The 22,101-nt window shown below is 37.3% G+C and overlaps 2 protein-coding genes and 7 non-coding genes across 9 annotated transcripts; 5 read left to right on the top strand and 4 right to left on the bottom strand.

The window, feature by feature from the left end:
* Positions 1-7,197: 7,197 nt before the first annotated feature.
* On the bottom strand, positions 7,198-8,762 carry LOC120427261 (gustatory and odorant receptor 22-like). The gene is made up of 2 exons (XM_039592120.2): positions 7,510-8,762; positions 7,198-7,453 (listed from the first exon to the last, which is right to left on the bottom strand). The coding sequence occupies exons 1-2, from the start codon at positions 8,749-8,751 to the stop codon at positions 7,337-7,339; spliced, it is 1,359 nt and encodes a 452-aa protein (XP_039448054.1). The 5' UTR covers positions 8,752-8,762; the 3' UTR covers positions 7,198-7,336.
* Positions 8,763-8,840: 78 nt separating this feature from the next.
* On the bottom strand, positions 8,841-10,775 carry LOC120427262 (putative hydroxypyruvate isomerase). The gene is made up of 4 exons (XM_039592121.2): positions 10,394-10,775; positions 10,213-10,324; positions 9,322-9,497; positions 8,841-9,266 (listed from the first exon to the last, which is right to left on the bottom strand). Exons 1-4 carry the CDS (start codon positions 10,599-10,601, stop codon positions 8,956-8,958), a joined length of 807 nt encoding a protein of 268 aa, XP_039448055.1. The 5' UTR covers positions 10,602-10,775; the 3' UTR covers positions 8,841-8,955.
* Trnag-gcc (transfer RNA glycine (anticodon GCC)) lies at positions 9,921-9,991 on the bottom strand. Its single transcript has one exon. It is a non-coding gene; the product is annotated as a tRNA-Gly (tRNA).
* Positions 10,776-14,050: 3,275 nt separating the features above from the next.
* Positions 14,051-14,124, top strand: Trnai-aau (transfer RNA isoleucine (anticodon AAU)). Its single transcript has one exon. It is a non-coding gene; the product is annotated as a tRNA-Ile (tRNA).
* A 653-nt stretch (positions 14,125-14,777) lies between these two features.
* Positions 14,778-14,851, top strand: Trnai-aau (transfer RNA isoleucine (anticodon AAU)). The gene has a single exon. It is a non-coding gene; the product is annotated as a tRNA-Ile (tRNA).
* A 1,468-nt stretch (positions 14,852-16,319) lies between these two features.
* Trnai-aau (transfer RNA isoleucine (anticodon AAU)) lies at positions 16,320-16,393 on the top strand. The gene has a single exon. It is a non-coding gene; the product is annotated as a tRNA-Ile (tRNA).
* A 939-nt stretch (positions 16,394-17,332) lies between these two features.
* On the top strand, positions 17,333-17,403 carry Trnag-gcc (transfer RNA glycine (anticodon GCC)). Its single transcript has one exon. It is a non-coding gene; the product is annotated as a tRNA-Gly (tRNA).
* A 969-nt stretch (positions 17,404-18,372) lies between these two features.
* Trnag-gcc (transfer RNA glycine (anticodon GCC)) lies at positions 18,373-18,443 on the top strand. The gene has a single exon. It is a non-coding gene; the product is annotated as a tRNA-Gly (tRNA).
* A 345-nt stretch (positions 18,444-18,788) lies between these two features.
* On the bottom strand, positions 18,789-18,861 carry Trnak-cuu (transfer RNA lysine (anticodon CUU)). Its single transcript has one exon. It is a non-coding gene; the product is annotated as a tRNA-Lys (tRNA).
* Between the last annotated feature and the right edge of the window lie 3,240 nt (positions 18,862-22,101).

Here is a 22,101-nt window from a genome sequence, read left to right as displayed (position 1 = left end):
TTAGGAAATTAAGAAGTTAGGAAATTAGGAAATCAGGAAATTAAGAAACTAGGAAATTAGGAGTTTAGGAAGTTAGGAAGTTAAGAAATCAGGAAATTTGGAAGTATGGAAATTAGGAAATAAGGAAATTAGGATATTCGGAAACTAGGAAATTAGGAAGTTAGGAAATTTTGAAATTATAAAATAAGGCTGGTACAAATGTTTAATTTTTTTCTGGAATTCCTAAATTTTTAAATTTTTAAATCTTTAAATTCTTGAATTCTTAAATTCTTAAATTCTTAAATTCTTAAATTCTTAAATTCTTAAATTCTTAAATTCTTAAATTCTTAAATTCTTAAATTCTTAAATTCTTAAATTCTTAAATTCTTAAATTCTTAAATTCTTAAATTCTTAAATTCTTAAATTCTTAAATTCTTAAATTCTTAAATTCTGAAAAATTCTTAAATTCTTAAATTCTTAAATTCTTAAATTCTTAAATTCTTAAATTCTTAAATTCTTAAATTCTTAAATTCTTAAATTCTTAAATTCTTAAATTCTTAAATTCTTAAATTCTTAAATTCTTAAATTCTTAAATTCTTAAATTCTTAAATTCTTAAATTCTTAAATTCTTAAATTCTTAAATTCTTAAATTCTTAAATTCTTAAATTCTTAAATTCTTAAATTCTTAAATTCTTAAATTCTTAAATTCTTAAATTCTTAAATTCTTAAATTCTTAAATTCTTAAATTCTTAAATTCTTAAATTCTTAAATTCTTAAATTCTTAAATTCTTAAATTCTTAAATTCTTAAATTCTTAAATTCTTAAATTCTTAAATTCTTAAATTCTTAAATTCTTAAATTCTTAAATTCTTAAATTCTTAAATTCTTAAATTCTTAAATTCTTAAATTCTTAAATTCTTAAATTCTTAAATTCTTAAATTCTTAAATTCTTAAATTCTTAAATTCTTAAATTCTTAAATTCTTAAATTCTTAAATTCTTAAATTCTTAAATTCTTAAATTCTTAAATTCTTAAATTCTTAAATTCTTAAATTCTTAAATTCTTAAATTCTTAAATTCTTAAATTCTTAAATTCTTAAATTCTTAAATTCTTAAATTCTTAAATTCTTAAATTCTTAAATTCTTAAATTCTTAAATTCTTAAATTCTTAAATTCTTAAATTCTTAAATTCTTAAATTCTTAAATTCTTAAATTCTTAAATTCTTAAATTCTTAAATTCTTAAATTCTTAAATTCTTAAATTCTTAAATTCTTAAATTCTTAAATTCTTAAATTCTTAAATTCTTAAATTCTTAAATTCTTAAATTCTTAAATTCTTAAATTCTTAAATTTTTAAATTCTTAAATTCTTAAATTCTTAAATTCTTAAATTCTTAAATTCTTAAATTCTTAAATTCTTAAATTCTTAAATTCTTAAATTCTTAAATTCTTAAATTCTTAAATTCTTAAATTCTTAAATTCTTAAATTCTTAAATTCTTAAATTCTTAAATTCTTAAATTCTTAAATTCTTAAATTCTTAAATTCTTAAATTCTTAAATTCTTAAATTTTTAAATTTTTCAATTTTTAAATTCTTAAATTCTTAAATTTTTTAAATTTATTTAAATTTTAATTCAAGATTTTTTAATTTTGGAAGAAATAGAGTTTTTGATTGTTATAATTTCGAGGTTTTCGTAAATTTGTATTTACGAATTTCTATATTTCCGATTTTTTAAACTTTTGGAATTTCGACTTGTACATTCGTTTCGAATTTTAACATTTTTGATCTATGGAATTTATAAAAACGTTAAACATTAAAATTATTATTCAATTCTGCATATTTTTTATTTTGATTTTCCAAATTTCAGATTTTTGTTGAAATTTTCTTTATTATTCAAAAAAAAATGTTATTTGAAATTGCTGAAATATTTGTTTTTTCACATTTTTGAATTTGTCGTTGGTTGGATTTCAAAATTTCAGATTATTATTGTATTTTCAGTAAGAACATAGATATTTGTATGATTATTGTCAAGTTTAATTTCACTCTGATTTACTTCATTTTGGTCCCGCGACTGTGGATAAATCGGACAGTGCAGGGGACTCATAATCCAGAGGTAGCTGGTTGGTACTAGCAATAAATTGTTGGTGACACGATGGTCAACATCTATAAAGACAACTTCTTTTTTTACTCCATTTCGACCGAAAAACTAAATCTGTCCTTTTAGTTTCAATATTCTGCTTTTTGAGATTCGGCGGGAATTTTAAATATTATTATCTCCAATACAAAATTATTAAAACGTTTGTAATTATCAGTCGCATTCAAAAAGAAAAATTACAATTCTTTGATTTTTTCATCAAAACATATTACAAACAAGCACCGCGCGAAGAAACGTCAAACGCAATCTTTCCGTTTCTGTTACTTTTCAGCTGCGTACCGCTTAAGAAAAATCTTTTCGTGACCCTTTCCTTGACCGTTTCTTGGGCGTTTTTTTGTATGGAGTTTTGCGTTCCTTCCCATCTGCGTATCAATTTAATTTTAGAATTAAAGATTTATAGAAATTAAGAATTTTAGTATTTCAGAATTTTAAAGTTCTAAAACTCTAAATTCTAAAAAAAAAATTTAATAATTTTGAATTCTTAGGTTCTACAATTTTTAATCTCTTAAATTTTTATGTTGTATTACACTCAGCCCCCGGTGGTTGGTCACTTTTTCGTTTGTAAAATGGGTGTCAAACTAAAAAGTGACCCCTTTCGTTTGACAACAGTTTGTGTCAAACCATCGGGTTTTGAGTGTATTCTTTTAATTCTTGATATTTGTAAATTTCAAAAATATCAAACATTAAATTTCATTTTTAAATTATTCAGATATTTTGAATTTTTACGATTAATTTAAACATTCGAACATTTTAAAATTATTTAAAGTCTTTTAAGTTCTTAGCTTCTTCAAAGCATGGACTTTGGAGTCTTCAGAAACACATGCATTTTAATTTAAAAAAATCAAAAATAATTAAACAGGTCCAGATGGGGTTTCTCCATAAAACTTGCGTTAATGTTGATTTTTAATTTGAAATTTAAAATGTTAGAATATTTTGTTGTCTTAAATTTGCTTTAATCTTTATTTTCTGAAAAAATAAGGTTTAATTAACTACTTTTTTAATTAATTTGTTTTCAAAATTTTACATTGAAAGTTAAACTTTTGAATATTCCACAATTAATTATTTTATGAATTTTCACAGATTTTTTGAGTATGATATCTGTCATGAGATTCCCTTTGTTTCAACAACAAAACTCTAGATATGATTTGGATATGATTATTCAGCCGAATGACGTTATCTTTTTTCAGGTAACCAAACATATTCCAATCTGATCCTGCTAACAACCCAGCGTCTCCGTGTTGTTCCACGCAGCTTGTTGAACGGAAGCTGTAACGACCGCAAAAACACCTGCTCCAGAAGTTCGTAAACCGATGTTGTCCCGTACTCCGGTGGCCATCTATCCATGGGACATAAACGGTGGCGCCGCACCCCGCCGTATCTGCGGCTAGTCGAGGAGCAATAGTCCTTCTTGATCAAGATGCTGCCCCGCACGCTGGCGTCGGCTCGAAAAGATGGCTGACAAAATCCGGACCCGGAAGACAACGCCAAAAAATTCCGGCCAAGATGCCGAGCGACGAGAAGAACTGGAAGACCAACCGGAAGACGACACCAAGATGTACGTGAAGATCCGCGACACAACAAGTATAATGAAATAATTGATTTTTTACTGTGGGGAAATGTGCAAATTACATGAAAAAATAAAATAAATTAAAAATAAACAATCATCTATTTTTTAACTGCAACATAACCTAAAAACCTGAAAAAACAGCACACGACAAAGGCACGACAACCTAAATAACAAAACCGTGCGACGTCGGTCGAATGTCGTACGACAATGTCGAACAATTTCGATGATCGATCGCACGACAAATACGACATTTTGGTGCAAAAACGTATGACATTCGTGCGAATGTCGCACGACATTGTCGTGCGACGTCGTACGGTTGCACGGACGACAAACGACGGACGTCCGACGGACTTTTCAGTCAGGGTCGGCACTATGAACTCTTTTTAACGGCACTCAGCTTGTTCTAGATGGCATTTTCGTTTAAAGCAACGTTATGCTTGTTGCCAGGTAAAAATCCCTTGTTTTTGGCTTGAATAATGTTTAGAAAACATTGGTTCATTGGAAAACCCGATTTTAGCTATATTTTCATGTAAATGTTCTCTTAAGCTCTCAAGAAGAACTTCTTAAAAGCTCTTTGAGTGCAATTAAGAGTTCTTAACCTATATCTCAGTTGGGTTTCAAAATAATCTCTCAGGGTCTTCGGGAGCCTTAAAGACAAGCATAATTAGCGTATTCTAATCACTGGCACAACATGCTGGGTATCATCTACGTGAAATGCCAAACAAGTTCTTCTAAAAGAGGAGTTAAAGCGGATGCATGTCTGACGGGCTTCGATTTAAAAAATCACAAAAAATCCATTTTTCATCCAATTTTTGATCTTTAAAAAGCATTGGAAAGAAGAACTCTTAAAATTTTAGAAAATGGGTTGGAAGTTTTACTTGTTTTATGAGACTTTGCCAATGTTTTTAAAAATGTCATTTTTTCAGGGGTCAACTTTGGCTGTGTTTTTTACTAACATTTTCTGTATTTTAAGTAAAAAGAAGTATGCAGTATTTTTTCCAGTGCCCCAGACTATGCCTCTACGCATTTTTCTAAAATTTAAATGATAATGGTGCCATACTATAGCAGAAAATATGAAAAACAAGCAAAAAATTGAAAAAGTGCCTGTAAAAACATGAAAAAATTAGATAGGCAAAATGTAATGATAGGAGGTGGTAGAATAGGCCAAATACTACCAAAAACAAACATAAACTAAGCAAGATAAATGCAAATTAAAATACTAAAAATGGAACAAGAAAAACATAAAACAAGAGAAGTCAAGTTTTTCGTAGAACAAAAGTTGCTCAAAATGACGTCCTGAACACGGGAAAAATAAAAATCTTCGAAAAAAAAAATTGGGCAGTAGAGGGTTAAATTTGTTGACCTCATTTTATAATGTAAAATCGATTTTGCAATCGAAAAGAACTGTACATTTTTTTTAAATTAAGTGCACCGTTTTGAAAATAAAGCCATTCAAAGTAAAATTTTGTCCGATAAATTCCGTTTTTTGACTTTTTAAAATGGTGTCAATGATTGTCTATTCCTGAGTTCAGAAAATTTCCTGCAATTTCGTTTAAGAAATATTGAAGATTGGACCACTGGTAGCTGAGATACAGCGGATAAAAGAAAAAAAAAAGCAGGAAAATTTAATTTTTTCAAGTCTCACCCAAACAACCCTCCATTTTCTAATGTCGATATCTCAGCAACTAATGGTCAAATTTTCAATGTTAAGGGGTTACATATATGTAGAAAATCACAATATTTCATATTACAGAAAATGTATTAAATCCACTTAAAAGATGAATTTCAATCACTCCTGAAACATTCATGAAGATATTCCATGATAAAACTAAGTTAGAGACGATTTAAGATCAATATTTTGCCGTGCGCAAAGCGGACTGTCAAACTTTCTGAGTGTTTTTCTCGAAACACCGAGTTGATTTACGGGTGCCACGATATCTCGAGATGGGATGGACCAAATTGGCTGAAATTCGGGGTGAAGAATCCCTAGACATATCCCGTGTGCATGACGAAGCCCGATTTTTAAATTTTGCTTTTTAAAAAAATATAAAAATCAAAAACTGACGATTTTTTATATGAAAAACACAAAAATATTTTTATCATTTTTTAAAATAAGTTTTTTGAAAATCGGCCTTCGGCCTTCACCGAAATTTTGAGCCGATTTGGTCAAGGCAGTGTTGAGATATCGTGGCACCCGTTTTTTGAAACTGCTAAGGGACCATCCACAAACCACGTGGACACTTTTTTGGGAATCTCAACACCCCCCCCTCGTGGACAATTGTCCATACAAATAAAAACTTTTTTGTATGGAGCGTGGACAATTGCCATACCCCCCCCCAAAAGTGTCCACGTGGTTTATGGATGGTCCCTAACTTCAAATAGCTATATCTCGGCAATGATACAACCAAATATCTTCAAATTTGTTTTGATAATATATGAAAATGTATATTTAAATACCCTGCAAACAGATTTAAATAAAATTAAGTGTGTGCTCACACCAACCTCTGACTTTTTTGTCGATTTACATGTATGTAACCCCTTAAAATATGAAACATTCGTGAAATTTTTCGATCTTTTCGAAAAAAATATTTTAAAAATTTAGAAATGTTAGTCTTGATTGAAAAAATCAAAATGTTGTTTTTGAAAAGATCGGAAAATTTCACGAATGTTTCATATTTTAACATTGAAAATCAGACCATTAGTTGCTGAGAAAACGTCTTTTTCTTTTCTTGTCATTATTAATAATTGCAGTATAACCGAGAACACCCGAAAATGTATTTCAAAATTTAAAGCGGCCGGCCCTACTGCGTTGTGTTTATCGCAGAGAGGATTCTGAGAACGGATTATATTTCACAGAATCTACTGGGGAGGAAGGATGCGTGGACATATCGTACCAAACGCTCCGATTTATAATTGTATTGGTGTTGTGTAGGGTGTGTCAAGTTTTCTGTTATATAATTGGGTCCTATAATGAAGCTTAGATTGCTGATATTATTGTTTACAGCGATAAAGCTTATTTTTCTGAGTACAATGACCCTTTGTACGACCACAAAGAGTTTAAAATTGATTTTTAAATCAATTTTGAAAAATTAACCTCGCGGTCCTTCTTGACAGAAAAGCTCCTACTTGACAGCTCGTTCCAAGGAGACCATAGTTGATCCATCGAAAAAATGTTGTCATGTCAAATTTTTTTTTTGCGTTAAAATGAAAAAAAGTGATCAGAAATGGTTTTTAATCGTGTTTTTTACCGTTGTACATAAAAATTGACATAGGGCTTTAGTACCCAATTATACATAAATACGAATAAAATTCAGACAAAATAGTATGGGAGCGTTCTTTTATTACGTAACGCAAAAAATCGGATTTTTAAATCCTCCCCCCCCTCGCAACAAAATTTCCATACAACTTAAAAATTTTGGTATGGAGCGTAACACGGCCTCCGACCCCCTCCCTCCCTCCCTCCCAACTGCGTTACGTAATAAAAGAACGCTCCCTATTGAGTGTCCAATCACATTCCATGATTTTTTGGCTCAAAATAAAGTTTTAATTTATTTCTTCGTAGTGGTAAACGTAAACGTTGTGCAAACAAATTCGAAACACTTGTGCTAAAAAACAACAACAGCAACATGTGTGAACAAACTTAGTGAGCGTGAGCTTTATGTAAGTTCTCCAACAAATCGACCGGCATCTGTTGCGAAATTAGCGATAGTTTGAACTGCAGCAGCACCACCAAGTAGATCGCGATTGTCGCGATGCTCTGAAATTATCATAGCTTAAGTTTTTTTTAGCAATATAGAAATTTAATTGACCTACCGAAGTGAGCAGCTCCCGATTTACTTCGGCGTATCCTTTAAGACTGACGATCGCTGGGTTCATTTCTATGGCTTGGATGAAGAGATCGATCTCCTTTTGAGTCGGGAGGTCTACTTTCAGCAGGTTGATACTGAGAAGGGTATCCTGAACTCCTTGAGCGACCTGCAGCGTGGCGTTGTGCGAGCAGTCGCAAAAGATAAAGAGCAGAGTTGAGCAGTAGACCGTGTCTACGATGAGACCGATCTCCTTGAACGAAAACTGGAATCCGTGGTCGATCACTTCGGAGAGGGCTCCGTAGATGGCGATCGTGATGTTCACGAACATGAATAGGCAGTACGTGGAGTAGGTCCGGGCGTAAGCGTTTCCGAGGGCTTGCAGCATTTCGCTGAGATTCAACCAGAGAAAGCGGTACTGGGAGATGATCGCGGCGGTGCACTCGATCGCTACGTCCTTGCGGAACCGATCGGACAGGCTGGACGAGGCCACCCGGATGCCGCGGCAGTTGATGTACCAAAGGGCGCTGCTCATGTTCAGGGTCGTGATGATGTGATAATAGGCTGTAGTGTGCCACAGGAGGAAACCTTCCAGCAGGAAACTGAGCGATAGAAGGAACACGATCGCGCAAATCAGACAACCAATGGAGAATATAACGATTAGGACTTTCAGATGGGGGAACTGGAGGTTCGTTCCGGTGACGCGATAGTAGCGCACTTGGAAGGCTCCCCACATGGTTTTGTAGACCGCGACATGCTTCGCCACACCCCACCCAACGAACGGGATCCAAAAGTGCGGCACGAGAAAGATCACGAACAGGACGCCGTAGATGTATTCGTCGAATTTCTTCGTTTCCTGCAGCACTTTGATTCTTTCATAGCCGACCACAAGCACAACGATGGTACTGAGAAAATAGAAGCAATATGCGTAGATCGATGCCCAGGACCTCCAGTTGAACGTGATTCGTCCCGGTGAAGATCGCAAAATAGGCATGACGGCAAGAGCGCGGAACAACACCAACAGCAGCTTGTGATCCCGGTAGAACTGATCGTGCGTTTCGGCTGTATCTCCATCCGCAGAGTTCAGCTGGGCTCGAATGGCCCGTTCCTTGGCCCGCTGAATAAGTTCCGGGTTCATCGTTCCGTTCATCAACCGCTGATCCTTTGTGGTGTCCCAAATGGCACCCATGTCACCACGCAGCAACGCATAGTTCAACGACTCGTCAAAGTCACTGTCCTTGATAACCATGGTTCTTCTTGCGGTTTTATAGTGAAACTCTTGCACGAAACTGATGGTTCCACGCTGGCGAAGCTACAATTTAAAGGACCAACTCTTCATACATTTTCAATCAACTTTCCTAAAAAACTTTTATTCGCATCCATAAATCAATAAAGACAACAACTTTCTATTTGTTCTCGCAACTTCCGCTGACCTTGCCCTCCCCGCGGGCTCTCATCGATTCCAGTAGCCAAAGGTACGTAACCAGCCGAGACCTTCCTCGGTTTTTCCCCTGGGTTTGTACTCGCAGCCAACCCAGTCGCCGTAACCGTTCGCCTCGAGCTGGCCCAGCACGTACGCGTAGTTCAGTTCACCCTCGGAGTCCGGTTCGTGCCGGCCGGGGACCTGCGCCAGCTGCACATGCCCGATGAAAGACCCGTACTCGCGGATCCCATTGCTGATGTCACCCCGGATGTGCTGCGCGTGGTAGATGTCGAACATGAGCTTCAGGTTGGGACTGTTGACCTGCTGGAGGACATCAATCGCTGAAAGGAGAAAAATTGTGAAAATTTATAAGCAAAAATAAACAAAGAAAAACACCTTTCTCATAGCATGCAAGGTAGTATCCGGGAAGGGCGTACTTGTTGATGGGCTCGATTACGCCCAGAATGTTGTTTTGCTCCAAAAGCGATGCGGCAGTCTTGAGGTTCTGGACGTAGGTTGAATCGTGCTCCGCCGAGGGAGCGCACGCCAGCTTGCCGGCCATGATGTGGATTCTGTGGAAGAAGGAGATGTGTTCTGTACCTTGACGAGGCAGGCGCCGTTAATGGTCAGGATTGACGGATGACTAGCTATCTTTTCATGATTTCATTGACACAGTCTCCAGCAAAAATGTAATGAGCTGAAATAATTAACTTTTTCTAACGGCTTTAGTTCTGGCGCAGGTGGCCGATCTTCAATTCAATTTTACTTTTTTGTTTGGGAGCGTTCTTTTATTACGTAACGCAGATAGGGGGGGGGAGGGGGGTTCGGAGGCCCTGTTACGCTCCATACAAAAATTTTAATTTGTATGGAAATGTTGTTACGAGGGGGGGGGAGGGGGTCTTAAAATCCGATTTTTTGCGTTACATAATAAAAGAACGCTCCCTTTGTTCTACTTAAAATAATTGATGGCGACTCATACAGCAAAAAAAACACGATGCATCGGCCGGGAATCGAACCCGGGCCGCCCGCGTGGCAGGCGAGCATTCTACCACTGAACCACCGATGCTTGTGAAAGAAGGTTGACAAATGAACTTTGCAAGCTCCGTACGTCACTTTAACACATACATTCGCAATTTCCACCGCTCTCTCTTTCTCTCTATCTCTTTTCATCCTGATTGATTGTTGTGCAAACTCAACTAAAAGCTCATAAATTTTTTTCTGAACAAACTCTCCATGTTTACACGATTGTTATCAGTTATCTGATATGGTGCCACTAGTTGCACTTACTTTTTGCAATTGACCGCCTTGGCGTACTTGACTGTCCGCTCCAGATTCGCCCTAAAGTTGGCCTCTTGCCCGGGAATGGCCGCACATCCAAACTGTCCCTCGGGGGCGTCACCTTAAACAGATTAAGTTACGCCAACATGCATTCGACTACAAATATTTCAAGTCACAATCGCCTCCTCACCCAGCGCAATGTTCATCAACACCTGCTCGAGACCGGTTTCCTGGCGCACTTTCACCAGCTGCTCCACGCTGACCTGGTCCGGCGGGAAGGGCCCCTCGACACCGGTGAATCCGGCGGCCTTGGCCAGCGCGTACCGACCCAGCAGGTCGCCACACTCGGTGAACATAAAGTTCAAATTGGCACAGAACCGTAGCGAGGACGACGACATTTTGCGGTTTTTGATAAGCCGAAATTAATCAGGACCTGTCAGCGGAGCTGTTGAGCCGTGACAACGACGTTGATAAGGCGCGTTTTGACGGATTGGGGGCCTTTCAATTAACGCGACTATAAGTCGGTACAACCTAAGCCGATGACTTTGACAATGGCACTGGCATTCGTAGCGATTCAGTTGGGTCAAGAATTGCGTGTTTTGTGTATGAGAAAAATAGTTTTTATGTTGTTATTCGTTTATTTGTGTGAGTGAGAGAAATTTTATTACACCTTTGCACCTTCACTCATTCAAACTCTGAATTCTCTTTCTCCTGCTTTATTCATTTCATTCAAAATCAGTTTTTTTTTGTAGTGGTAGAGTGAACGATACACGATCAAAACGGAGCTGCTAGTGAACTTTCTAATTCTCTCGTACCACTCTTCTCTCTTTCGTTGGATCTATTTTTAGATACATACAACAGGTACCGTTCATTTTGGGGTGTCGTAGAAATGCCAAAATAGCATTCTTGTTGGACTGTTGGAGAGGATATCGATATATATTCCGTATCATTTTTAAGCTTTGTCGTATACGAAACTTAGGCAAGTTGTAGAGTAATTTAAGGTCACTCCACAACATCAGCTGATTGCCAGCTGCAACGCCCATTTTCGACTGGGAGCGTGGCGCCTCCTGTAACGTGAGCTACTCACGAGTCGGATCACTGGACTGGCTTGAGGTTGGGGTCCACTGTGTGCCGGTCAGGTCCATGTTGACGGGACGTCCGCACTAAGCTGACCGTCAATATGGGTGCAATGGGGGAGCCCGATGCATTCAGGTTGGCTAAAGAGAGATGAACCGAGCGAGGGGTGAAAACCAGCAGCTAAAAGTCTCCGCGGTAAGCAGTAGTGGGATCGCGTCCCGGAGTGGACCTCCGGTGCCAGCCCGGCCGATATAGTCACACCGTGATCTTTTTGCTGCCCAGATTTTTGGTTTACTTCTCCGAAAAATACTTGAATATTTTGACGCTTGACTCCAAAAGAGTTTTTTTTTGTAGATATAACGCGTTTCGTGGGAGCGATTCCTCAAGCTGTTCCAGACAGCTTGAGATGGATTTGCTGTCTTCGCAACTGTGTATACGTCTCCTTGTTCTCACAGGTATTATGCAGCAGCCACATGTCCTGCGCTGCTTTCTTCTCATTCCAAATCGCCTGACATTCCTATTTCAATCAGCCGTTCCGTCGAACTCGGTCCATCTACCCAATGGCGCTCGATGCCGCTTCGTTGATGGCTACGACTTCAGCAGACCTCCAGACGGGCTTAGGATTCCCGCGAATACTAGGTAGCGACCTCGTGGTCCTGGAGTTGCTCCAGATTATACCACTGCGAGCAGCGGTACGGGATCTTGTTGACTTCGGACAGGCGTTGGCGAATCATTGCCACCACCAGGTAGTGGTCCGAGTCGATGTTCGCGCGACACAGAAGGTTCTGACGTCGATTATGTCCGAGAAGTGCCGACCATCGATGAGAACGTGGTCGATTTGGGTTTCCGTGTCGTTTGATGATTTTCAGGTTTACTTGGTGAGAAGGCTGTGGGAGAAAGAAGGTACCGTCAGTTGGGGTTCGAAAAACGATATACCTCTCGTAATTAAAGCTGGGACTTCGGATATCCGGATAAACTTGCAGCATTGATAATTCTAAAGTCGACTCTCTGGCTCTGGCAATTATACGGATAACCGAAGTCCCAGCTCAACTTGTATTTTCTATATAACAACAGATTTTAACGTAGGAATGTTCTAAGATATTTTATCAACATTTTCCCAAAATATGGTGGAATTTGATGAACTCTACCTTAACCCGGGGCAGGTGGGAATAACAAAACTGAGGCCATTTTAATAATAAGTCCTGTTAAAATATCCTATTTTGTGATCAGAAAATCATGACCATCGGTCATGAGAAGAAAAAACAATAACATCTCTGACACTAAGACTAAAAATTGTGATTGAACAGATCTAATGAGAGAATGCAAAAGACTAAGACAACAGACCGTCAGTCAATATTTACTAAATACTAATAAAATCATTTGAAAATATGTTATATTAAATGGTACCAGGCAAATATTCAAATTTAACAATAAGCTAAAAACTACAAAACAATATCACAATCAGTTTTTTGCCATCGCAAAAAAACATATCTAACTACTACCAAATTGAGTTATCGGGATCATTTTTTTCACTGTTTTTGGATTTTCTTGTTATATTTTTTGGTAACAGTTATTGCTCGGTCAAATCTCTGTTATTATTTTGTGTTGTTATAGCAGCTGGGTGTTTTAATAACAAACCCTGACCTCCTGACAGTAACAGAAATTGAAATTTTCCAGTTATTTCCACTTGCTTGGAAAATGCCAATCGTTTGAAAACTGACCCAATCTCAACCCATAGAGTGGGTGACATTGGGTGAAATAAAACTAAAATGATGCTTGATTTTAAAGAATAGGTTATTATGCGAGTATTACCTGAGAAATTTCAAAATCCGGTACTACGAATGACCATTAGGGTGTAATATGGCTGTATGGAAAAAAAATTAAGTTGTCCAAATTTAACGAGCACAGCAATTTTTCAGTTCCTTTTGGGGTCCTAAACAACTCCCCAAAGTTTGGGAACGATTGATTAAGTCCTCACTTTGCGCAAAGCGATTCAATTTTCCATATAAATTTGTATGGCAAAAACCTATTTTTTGGATTTTGATATTTATAAAATTCACGTTTCACGCTATATTAAAACCGGATTCTTATTTGGATGCTCTGGAAGGTGCTCTACAACTTTCCCCAATAGAGTATGGTGCTAACTTGCTCCTATAAAAAGATACAGCGTGTTCAAAACTCGTCTAAAACGTGTTTTTTGTTCGTAAATCACATTTTAGACGAGTTTTGAGGACGCTGTATCTTCTTTCAGGGGCAAGCTAGCACCATACTATCTTCGGGAAAGTTGTAGAGTACCTTCCAAAGCATCCGAATATGAATCCGGTTTTAATACAGCGTGAAACGTGGTTTTTTTTTTAAATATCAAAATCCAAAAAATGGGTTTTTCCATACAAATTCCCATAGAAAATTGAATCTCTTTGCGCAAAGTGAGGACTAAACCAATCGTTCCCAAAGTTTGGGGAGTTGTTTAGGACCCCAAAAGGAACTGAAAAATTGCTGTGCTTGAAAATCGATTTTGATATTACACCCTAATGACCATGTTTTGGGGTTGGTAAAATCGATGAGCTGCTTTAGAGTAGTATTTCGGTCATATTTGAGCTCGATATTTGAGCTCATCGACCCAAAATCACAAGAGAAGAAATATAATTTTTGATTCGATTGTCCGAAGTGAAATTTTTCCGAGGACTTTTGATAATCGAGTCTGGGCTGCAATATCTTTTCATGTCTATCCGCACTGCTTTCGAAGTGCAATTTTTCACTAATTTTCATCGGCCCCATAGCTCAGCTGGTTAGAGCGTCGTGCTAATAACGCGAAGGTCGTGAGTTCGATCCTCTCTGGAGCCAGGCTTCTTTTTTTTAGTTTAAAATATAAGATTTAAACGTTTAATGTACCGTTTTGACTGAACAAGGTGGACAATATTTTCAGCACTAATGTGATGTGATGTTATAATGTATCGATGTGATCTTATGTGATAATGTATCGATATTTTAATCGATTTGCATTTCATGCAAAACGTCCATCTCCAGATTCTTGTACACTTCGAATCGGATATCGTCGTCAACAGTAAAAATCTTAACAAGAGCCCATAAATCGAGGGTTCTCATCCGGTGACGAAGCAACTTCCCACTCCAACTAGACTATTTAATTAAAAAGACTCTATTCTTATACGCTGAATGGATCTTTAAACTGAAAAACTACAAGACCGACATCGACTCATTTGCTGTACAGTCCACCCCAAGCAAAAAAGAACCCACAGTAAAAGGGGTGGCTTCAGTCCAGGGTCAACTACTTTACCAGACGCAAAAGCTATGCGATCGGTGTTGCACAGCAAAGCAGTTTGCTAGGACTGACTGAATTTGTATGAAAAGGAAACGGCTCGTGTGGCCTTCTTCGAAGCATGAACGCCTGGTAGCGTACGATGCAGGCAGCAAACTTAAGGTTAAGGTTGTTTGGGAAAATGTTCTGAGCGGAAATGTTTACCTACGGATCTCAACGAGGCCCCATAGCTCAGTTGGTTAGAGCGTCGTGCTAATAACGCGAAGGTCGTGAGTTCGATCCTCTCTGGAGCCAGATGACTTTTTGCTGAGACACTTAAATCTCACAACATTTCATGTACAGTTTGACTTTAATCTTTTGTCGATTTCTTCTACATCATTCAAAAATAATTTTCAAAAAAATTTGCCGCATTAAATTTTGAAAAGTTTTTTAGAAGCACTTCAGCGTCGACAGTTTATAACGAGATCATCAGAAAATATTTTTTTGAATACAGTCCAGACTCAATTATCCGAAGACCTTGGCAAAAGTCCATTTCGGATAATCGAATCACATTTTTTTTCGTTGTCATATTTTTAATTGTCGAGCTTAAATGTGACCCCTGAACTACTCTTAAGTGATTAAGAATTTTGTAATCCAAGATGGCGGCCAAAATGGCGGTGATGGAATATTAAAAAATGCATTTTTTAATTTGATAGGCATCAACCATTCAAATTTGCCTAAAATTGGGTCGCAGAACTCAAATTTGATTTTAAAAGTAAGAAAATAAAAATGATTTTTTGTTTGTGATTCGATTTTCCGAAGTCCCATACAAACCTCCGGATAATCGAACTTCGGATAATCTAAACTTCGGATAATCGAGTCTGGACTGTACGACCAATTAGAATTTTAGAAAAAATATATTGTCTGCATCCTTGAAAAAAAAATTGTATTTCACGTTAGTGGAAACAAATAAAATTTTACCAACAAAAGATCCATAAATCTATAAATTGACAAAATCATAAGACAGCGATGCAATATATTTTAATTTATCTACCGCAAAAAAAAAAATTAATTTTAAAACAGGATATAAATAGCGATATTTAAAATTGTGTAAAACTTCGGTGTACAAAATAGTAAACAAGTTTTCTTTCTTGTTTTTTTCGGCAAAAATAAACAAGTTTTCTTTCTTGTTTTTTTCGGCAAAAAGATCACGGTGTGACTATATCGGCCGGGCTGGCACCGGAGGTCCACTCCGGGACGCGATCCCACTACTGCTTACCGCGGAGACTTTTAGCTGCTGGTTTTCACCCCTCGCTCGGTTCATCTCTCTTTAGCCAACCTGAATGCATCGGGCTCCCCCATTGCACCCATATTGACGGTCAGCTTAGTGCGGACGTCCCGTCAACATGGACCTGACCGGCACACAGTGGACCCCAACCTCAAGCCAGTCCGTAATCCGACTCGTGAGTAGCTCACGTTACAGGAGGCGCCACGCTCCCAGTCGAAAACGTTGCTGGAAAATCGTTTTCATATGCTCGACGTTCGGTTCATTCATACCATATAAATATTTTTTTTTAAATATTAGTGAATGAGAGAGCAAAGTTACAAGATTCAGTACGCGCAAGCGCATGAAGTTTCCCGATTCTCTCTCTCAAAATGAACTTAGTTTCATGTTCCACATCTTACGTTCGCGATTCTTCAACTAGCTTCTTGTCTCCCAGCTCAACTTCATTTGTAAAGAAAGAATAACTTTATGCATTCTTATTCACCTTCTTTGCAACATGGCCCCATAGCTCAGTTGGTTAGAGCGTCGTGCTAATAACGCGAAGGTCGTGAGTTCGATCCTCTCTGGAGCCAGATTTTTTTGCTTTTTGTTGACTGGAGTTGAAACTTTAAACGAATTGAAACTGTTTGTTTAGTTGTCAGGGAGTTTAACAAACCCAGCCTTTTCATAAAAATATAATCGTAGAACGAAGATACTGACTACTCATCACTCAGGGTTGGCGTAACTACTAGGGGTATAGCATCTAACTCCATCGTGCCTCTTATGTTGCCATATCAGCACTTTGACGTTCAATTACAGTTCATGAAAAGCGTTTTCAACTGAAACCGAATGAGAAATAGCCTAGGAAATAGATCAAAAGGAAGTCAGCAAGCAAGTTTCTATCAAAATTTTTACAAAATAAGTTGTTTAAATAGTGGACGGAGTTTAAATTGGACGGAGTTAGAAGCGAGTGCTTAACCTGCCAAACATACGATAATTTCCCCTACATGGCATCAACATTTTTCAAAAAAATATTTTCTGAAAAGTTTATAAGGAGTGGTTCAAATATGCAAAATTGTCTCTACTACATACCTTCTAAACCTGAACAAATAGGCTGTCGGTAAAAATAAACAGATAGTAAATTACATCAGAATCTCAAGTTTGAGCACTGGTTGAGAATTCAAAAGCCCAATCCAGTTCAATTGGATCGAACCCGTTAAATGTGTGCTTTTTGATTTTTGGTAAAGTTGAAACTCTTATAATTTTTTTTGAAGCTAAAGGCGGGTTCAGCGGCATAAAATGAATTCAAATAGAACTAAAACTTTTAAATTTACGCCGAGTATGCCGCGGGTAATCGGCTCCCCTCCCACTAACATTTACACACAAGATCCTCTGTAATTACTCTTAGCTTTAAGTAAAATGTAACTACAAAAGCCGACTCAGTCCTAACCGAAAAGGAGCTAATAAAAATAATTTTATGAAAAAAAACATTTAAATTTGCGGGATTTTATATTTTTAACTAGTTTTCACAAGCATCGGTGGTTCAGTGGTAGAATGCTCGCCTGCCACGCGGGCGGCCCGGGTTCGATTCCCGGCCGATGCATCTAGTTTTTTGGGTTTGGCTCAGGCATCCACAAACCATATGACCTTCTGAAGGGGAGGAAGCCAGGATTTCAACAGCGCAATAAAAAAAAACTATTGGAAAATGCATTATACAACCGAACAGTTGATATGCAATAATTAGTTTTCAAAAAATGTAAGGTCTGACGAAAACAAAATTTTTAGTGAAAAAAAAAAACTTGCGTCGAAAATTCATTAAAATTCTAAATATTTTCTAATTAACCCAAGTATGCATTTTTTGGGCCGACCTTGAAGATATTTTTTTTTCAACGATTTAACAAACGCAAAAACTTTGAATAATAAATTGAAAAACTATAGCCGCCACATTCTGCTTTCAGGACAAATTTCAGGATCAAGTGCTCTGTTGTAGAACTGCGCCGTTACTTTTTTTTCAACAGGGCTGTGGATTTTGTTATACATATCAACTAATAATATTAATTACCATACAGTCCAGACTCGATTATCCGAAGTTTCGATTGTCCGAAGTTGGATTGTCCGAAGGTTTGTGGGACTTCGCCAATCGAATCACGAAAAAAAAAAAATCTTTTCGTTTTTTTTCTTTTTCTTGTTTTAAACATCAAAATATAGTTCTGCAACCACATTTTAGTCAAATTTGAATAGTTGATTGCCTATTAAATAATAAAATGCATTTTTTCAATATTTCAACACCGCCATATTGGCCGCCATCTTGGATTTAAAAATTCTAAATCACTTTAGGGTAGTTTAGGGGTCATACTTGAGCTCAACAATCAAAAATAAGACAAGGATTTTTTTTTGTGATTCGATGATCCGAAGTGAAATTTTGCCAAGGCCTTCGGATAATCGAGTCTGGACTGTATTTGTAGCCAGTTATGGACTTGTGTTTGATTGATGAACAAAAGAGATTTCACCTCCAATTCGACTAAATTCCAACAATTTCGACGATTTTTTAATTTTCTAACATTTTTCACAGGCATCGGTGGTTCAGTGGTAGAATGCTCGCCTGCCACGCGGGCGGCCCGGGTTCGATTCCCGGCCGATGCATCATAGTTTTTTTTTATTTACACGTACCTGTTGATTATTTTCTCTTTTCTCATTTCTACTGTAGGAAAATATGTCCAGTAAAAGGCGATATTTGGGGTAGGAATGTTAACTCAGATAGGGGAACAGCATGTAATTCCATCGAGCACCTAATGTTGGCATATCAGCAAATTGACGTTTAATTACAGTTTCTAAACGACGTTTTCACCAAAAATCGAGGACTTAACAGCTTAGTTGAAAAAATAACAAGATTAAACAAAAATACAAAATAAATTGTTAAATAGTGAAAAACATATGAGAATAACCCTTGTCACGTTTATTAAATTTTCAAACAACAAAAAAGATCTCCGCCCAACGTGGGGCTCGAACCCACGACCCTGAGATTAAGAGTCTCATGCTCTACCGACTGAGCTAGCCGGGCTGGTGGTAAATTGTATTTTAAATGCCATTGGTTTCTACCGTCTTTACAACAGATGTTAATATAAGAATGAATAAAATGAACCTTCAGAGAGGAATGAACAAGCCAAACAAAAAACCCAGAGAGAAAAGTCCTCCCCTAAAAATAGAATTCGAGAGAGAACGAGCGCATGAGCTCGTTGAGAAGAAAACGAAAGAGAATTAAATGAATCGTTCATTAGAAAGGGTGCGTGAATCGGGATGAGATTTTGGCGGGAAAGATTTTGGTTTGAAATCTTGAGGGGAAAAAGGTTCTAGAAATTAGCTTTGTACGTTTCGACGTTTGCTCAAAGTGCAGAAAATTGAAGTGAGCACTTGAGCAGGATACACTCTTTGTTCACTATCTCACATTGGCCCAATCATATTGTTTTGCTTGAAATGCTTTGCGAAATCGACAGTTTACGCGGGTTTTTGGAAACTTACCGTAATCCTTCTTCTTTTGGGAGTTTCACCACACTAATCAAACCGGGGAACATTTTTCTTAGCGCAAAACACTCGAAATATGCCCAGCAAACACTCCTTTTTAACTCAATTGATAAGTTTTCTTCAAAAATTTGCCTGTTTGGACAATTTTGCTGCAACGATCTGCAGCCAATCTGGTTCACTCCGATAGAAACAAAACTGATGCAAAGTAATGTAAACGTAGGTAACATCGTTGGCAGTTACGTTGGTGGTGGTGGTCGCAACACGAAAATTGTGACGTATAGGAACGTTCTTTAATTACGTAACGCAAAATTTTGGATTTTTGACCTCCCTTCGTAACAATTTTTGACAGATGAGCTGACAGATGTAACAAACAAATTTGATATTAAAATGATATTGGGAGCGTTCTTTTATTACGTAACGCAGTAGGGGGAAGGGGGGTTTGGAGGCCGTGTTACGCTCCATACAAAATTTTTAAAATTTGTGTGAAAATTTTGTTACGAGGGACGGGGGGGGGGAGGGGGTCTAAAAATCCGATTTTTTGCGTTACGTATAATAAAAGAACGCTCCCATTGCTGATATTCAATTAAGGGACCATCCAAAAATTACGGGGACCTTTTTTTGGGGGATGTTCCACTTGGTTTATGGTCCCTAACTAGGTCCCTAATTTGATACTCTTATTTTTAATGATATTGAAAATTGAAGCTGGATTAGTAACTGATAACTGCTAAAGTGCCTAATAGAAAGTGAGGACAAGGCACTCAAAATGCAATGCCACTCACAGTTGGTCAGTCAAAATTTACCAAGCGTTTAAATGGAAGGAGTTCATTTTTTGACAATACCTATGGAAGAAGTAGAGATTGTAAGCACCTTATCTATAAGATCTTGGAGGTGCTCAATTTTTTGACAGAAAATCGTTGGGTTCTCAGTTTCTCGTGTCCCCACTTTCTATTAGGCACTTTAATAACTGCTCATTATTCAAGTGTAAAAATCCAGAAATTTGCCAACATTCCTATACTCACGGTGGCTCAGAATGCGAGTTTGCTATACCAAATAACAGGATGGCACATATTTTGTCATTTTCGGAAATCCAAACACACTACCGGCCTCAACTCTGTTTTGCTACCGCCGGTCATCTAAGTCGCGCGTCCCACTTTAAGAAGTCACTAAATTTAGCATGTTTCTGCGTCCGTTTTGAGACACTCGTGGGCCGGCACAGGAAGATTCTTTCCGCGGTTTGAAAATGTAGCAAAGCTTCCTTTCCCCTTCGCGTAAATGTGCCACAATTAATCAGAGGATCTGTCGGATCTAACTTATGGTACGTTCGTTTGATGGCTAGTGCCACACTGAGTGCCGCACTCAGAGCTGTCAAAGTGTTTCTTTGAAGAAACTCGCGCTAGTTCCGCACGAGTTTCGCCGCCATCTTGGAACTGAAACTCTAGTGCCGCACTCGATATTATTTCAGTTTCATGCGAGTTCCACGCGCACTGACAAATGACGTTCGATTGAACCAAAACTGACACCGACGAGTGCGGCACTCAGTGCCGCACCGGCTCTTCAAACGAACGTACCATTAGTGTAGCTTAGCGAGCGAAAGGGTGCGAACTAATCACTTAAATCAGTAAACACGAAAGTAAACCTTCGGTAATTTGGTACTTTTTTGAACTTATTTTGAAAAGTCGACAAAAGTGACAGTTGATCTCTTTCTTTGAATTCAACTTCAACTATTGTATTTCTTTCATAATCATACAGGGTCTTACCAGTGGGGGTTTACTGTAGTTGACTAGTCTTAATGCAAAATGCGCCAACTGTAACAGTAAAGGAAGTGAGAATTCTTGCACATCTCACTTAGCTTAAAAAGTTGCTTAATCTGCTTAATACTTTGCAAAAGCTACACCAACTGGTATACGCACTTAATCCTGTCAGCCATAGTAAATTTACATGACTTTAATGCGTTTATGCATGATATTCTCTCCTACACTTCGTGCGGTGCAGTTTGATATTCATGGAATATCATTTCAAAATGTCGAATAATATTTTTCAAACAAGTAGAATAATGCTCTCCTCTCAATGTATTAAGTAAAACAAAATTAATTAAAAAAAAATCATACATTGTTTGAAACAATATTTTACATTCAATCTTCCCAAAACAGCGTGGTCACATACATATTTACAGTTATGGTGTGCATTTGCAACGTCATTCGCGGTTACGTGAGCATGCTGTTTCCGTAGAATTGTCGTAAAATTGTATTAAATATAGCGGAAAGGCAGATAATTTGGCACGCGCGCGTGCTCTCATCAATATTTTTTGCAATTAAAAAAAACAGCAAGGGTTGTTGAACCTGCTCGCGGTGTATTGTTGAAGTAATTTTATTAATAAGACAACTACAAATACTTATAATATTACTGACCTCTAAGGAACAACCATTTTTTTTCCAACGATCTTTGATTGTTTAACTGCAAGCGTTTCAGTTTAATATTTATTTTAAATATAAAAAAATAATTAAATGGGCAATTGGGTCCTAAAATTAAGCTTAAATTTGTTCATAATGATAAACCTAATTTTTCTGAGCACAAGGACCCTTTGTACAACCGCAAAGGATTTAAAATGGATTTTTAAATCAATTTTCAAAAAATTACTTCGCGGCCCTTCTTGACAGAAAAGGTATACACTCAAACCCCGATGGTTTGACACCAACTGTTGTCAAACGAACGGGGTCACTTTTTAGTTTGACACCTCTTTTACACGGAGTTCACACACACCACCAAACGTTTGTTTTGA

This window comes from Culex pipiens, chromosome 1 (genome assembly GCF_016801865.2).
Source record: "Culex pipiens pallens isolate TS chromosome 1, TS_CPP_V2, whole genome shotgun sequence".
Lineage (NCBI taxonomy): Eukaryota > Metazoa > Arthropoda > Insecta > Diptera > Culicidae > Culex > Culex pipiens.
This window is presented reverse-complemented; position numbering and strand designations above follow the sequence as displayed.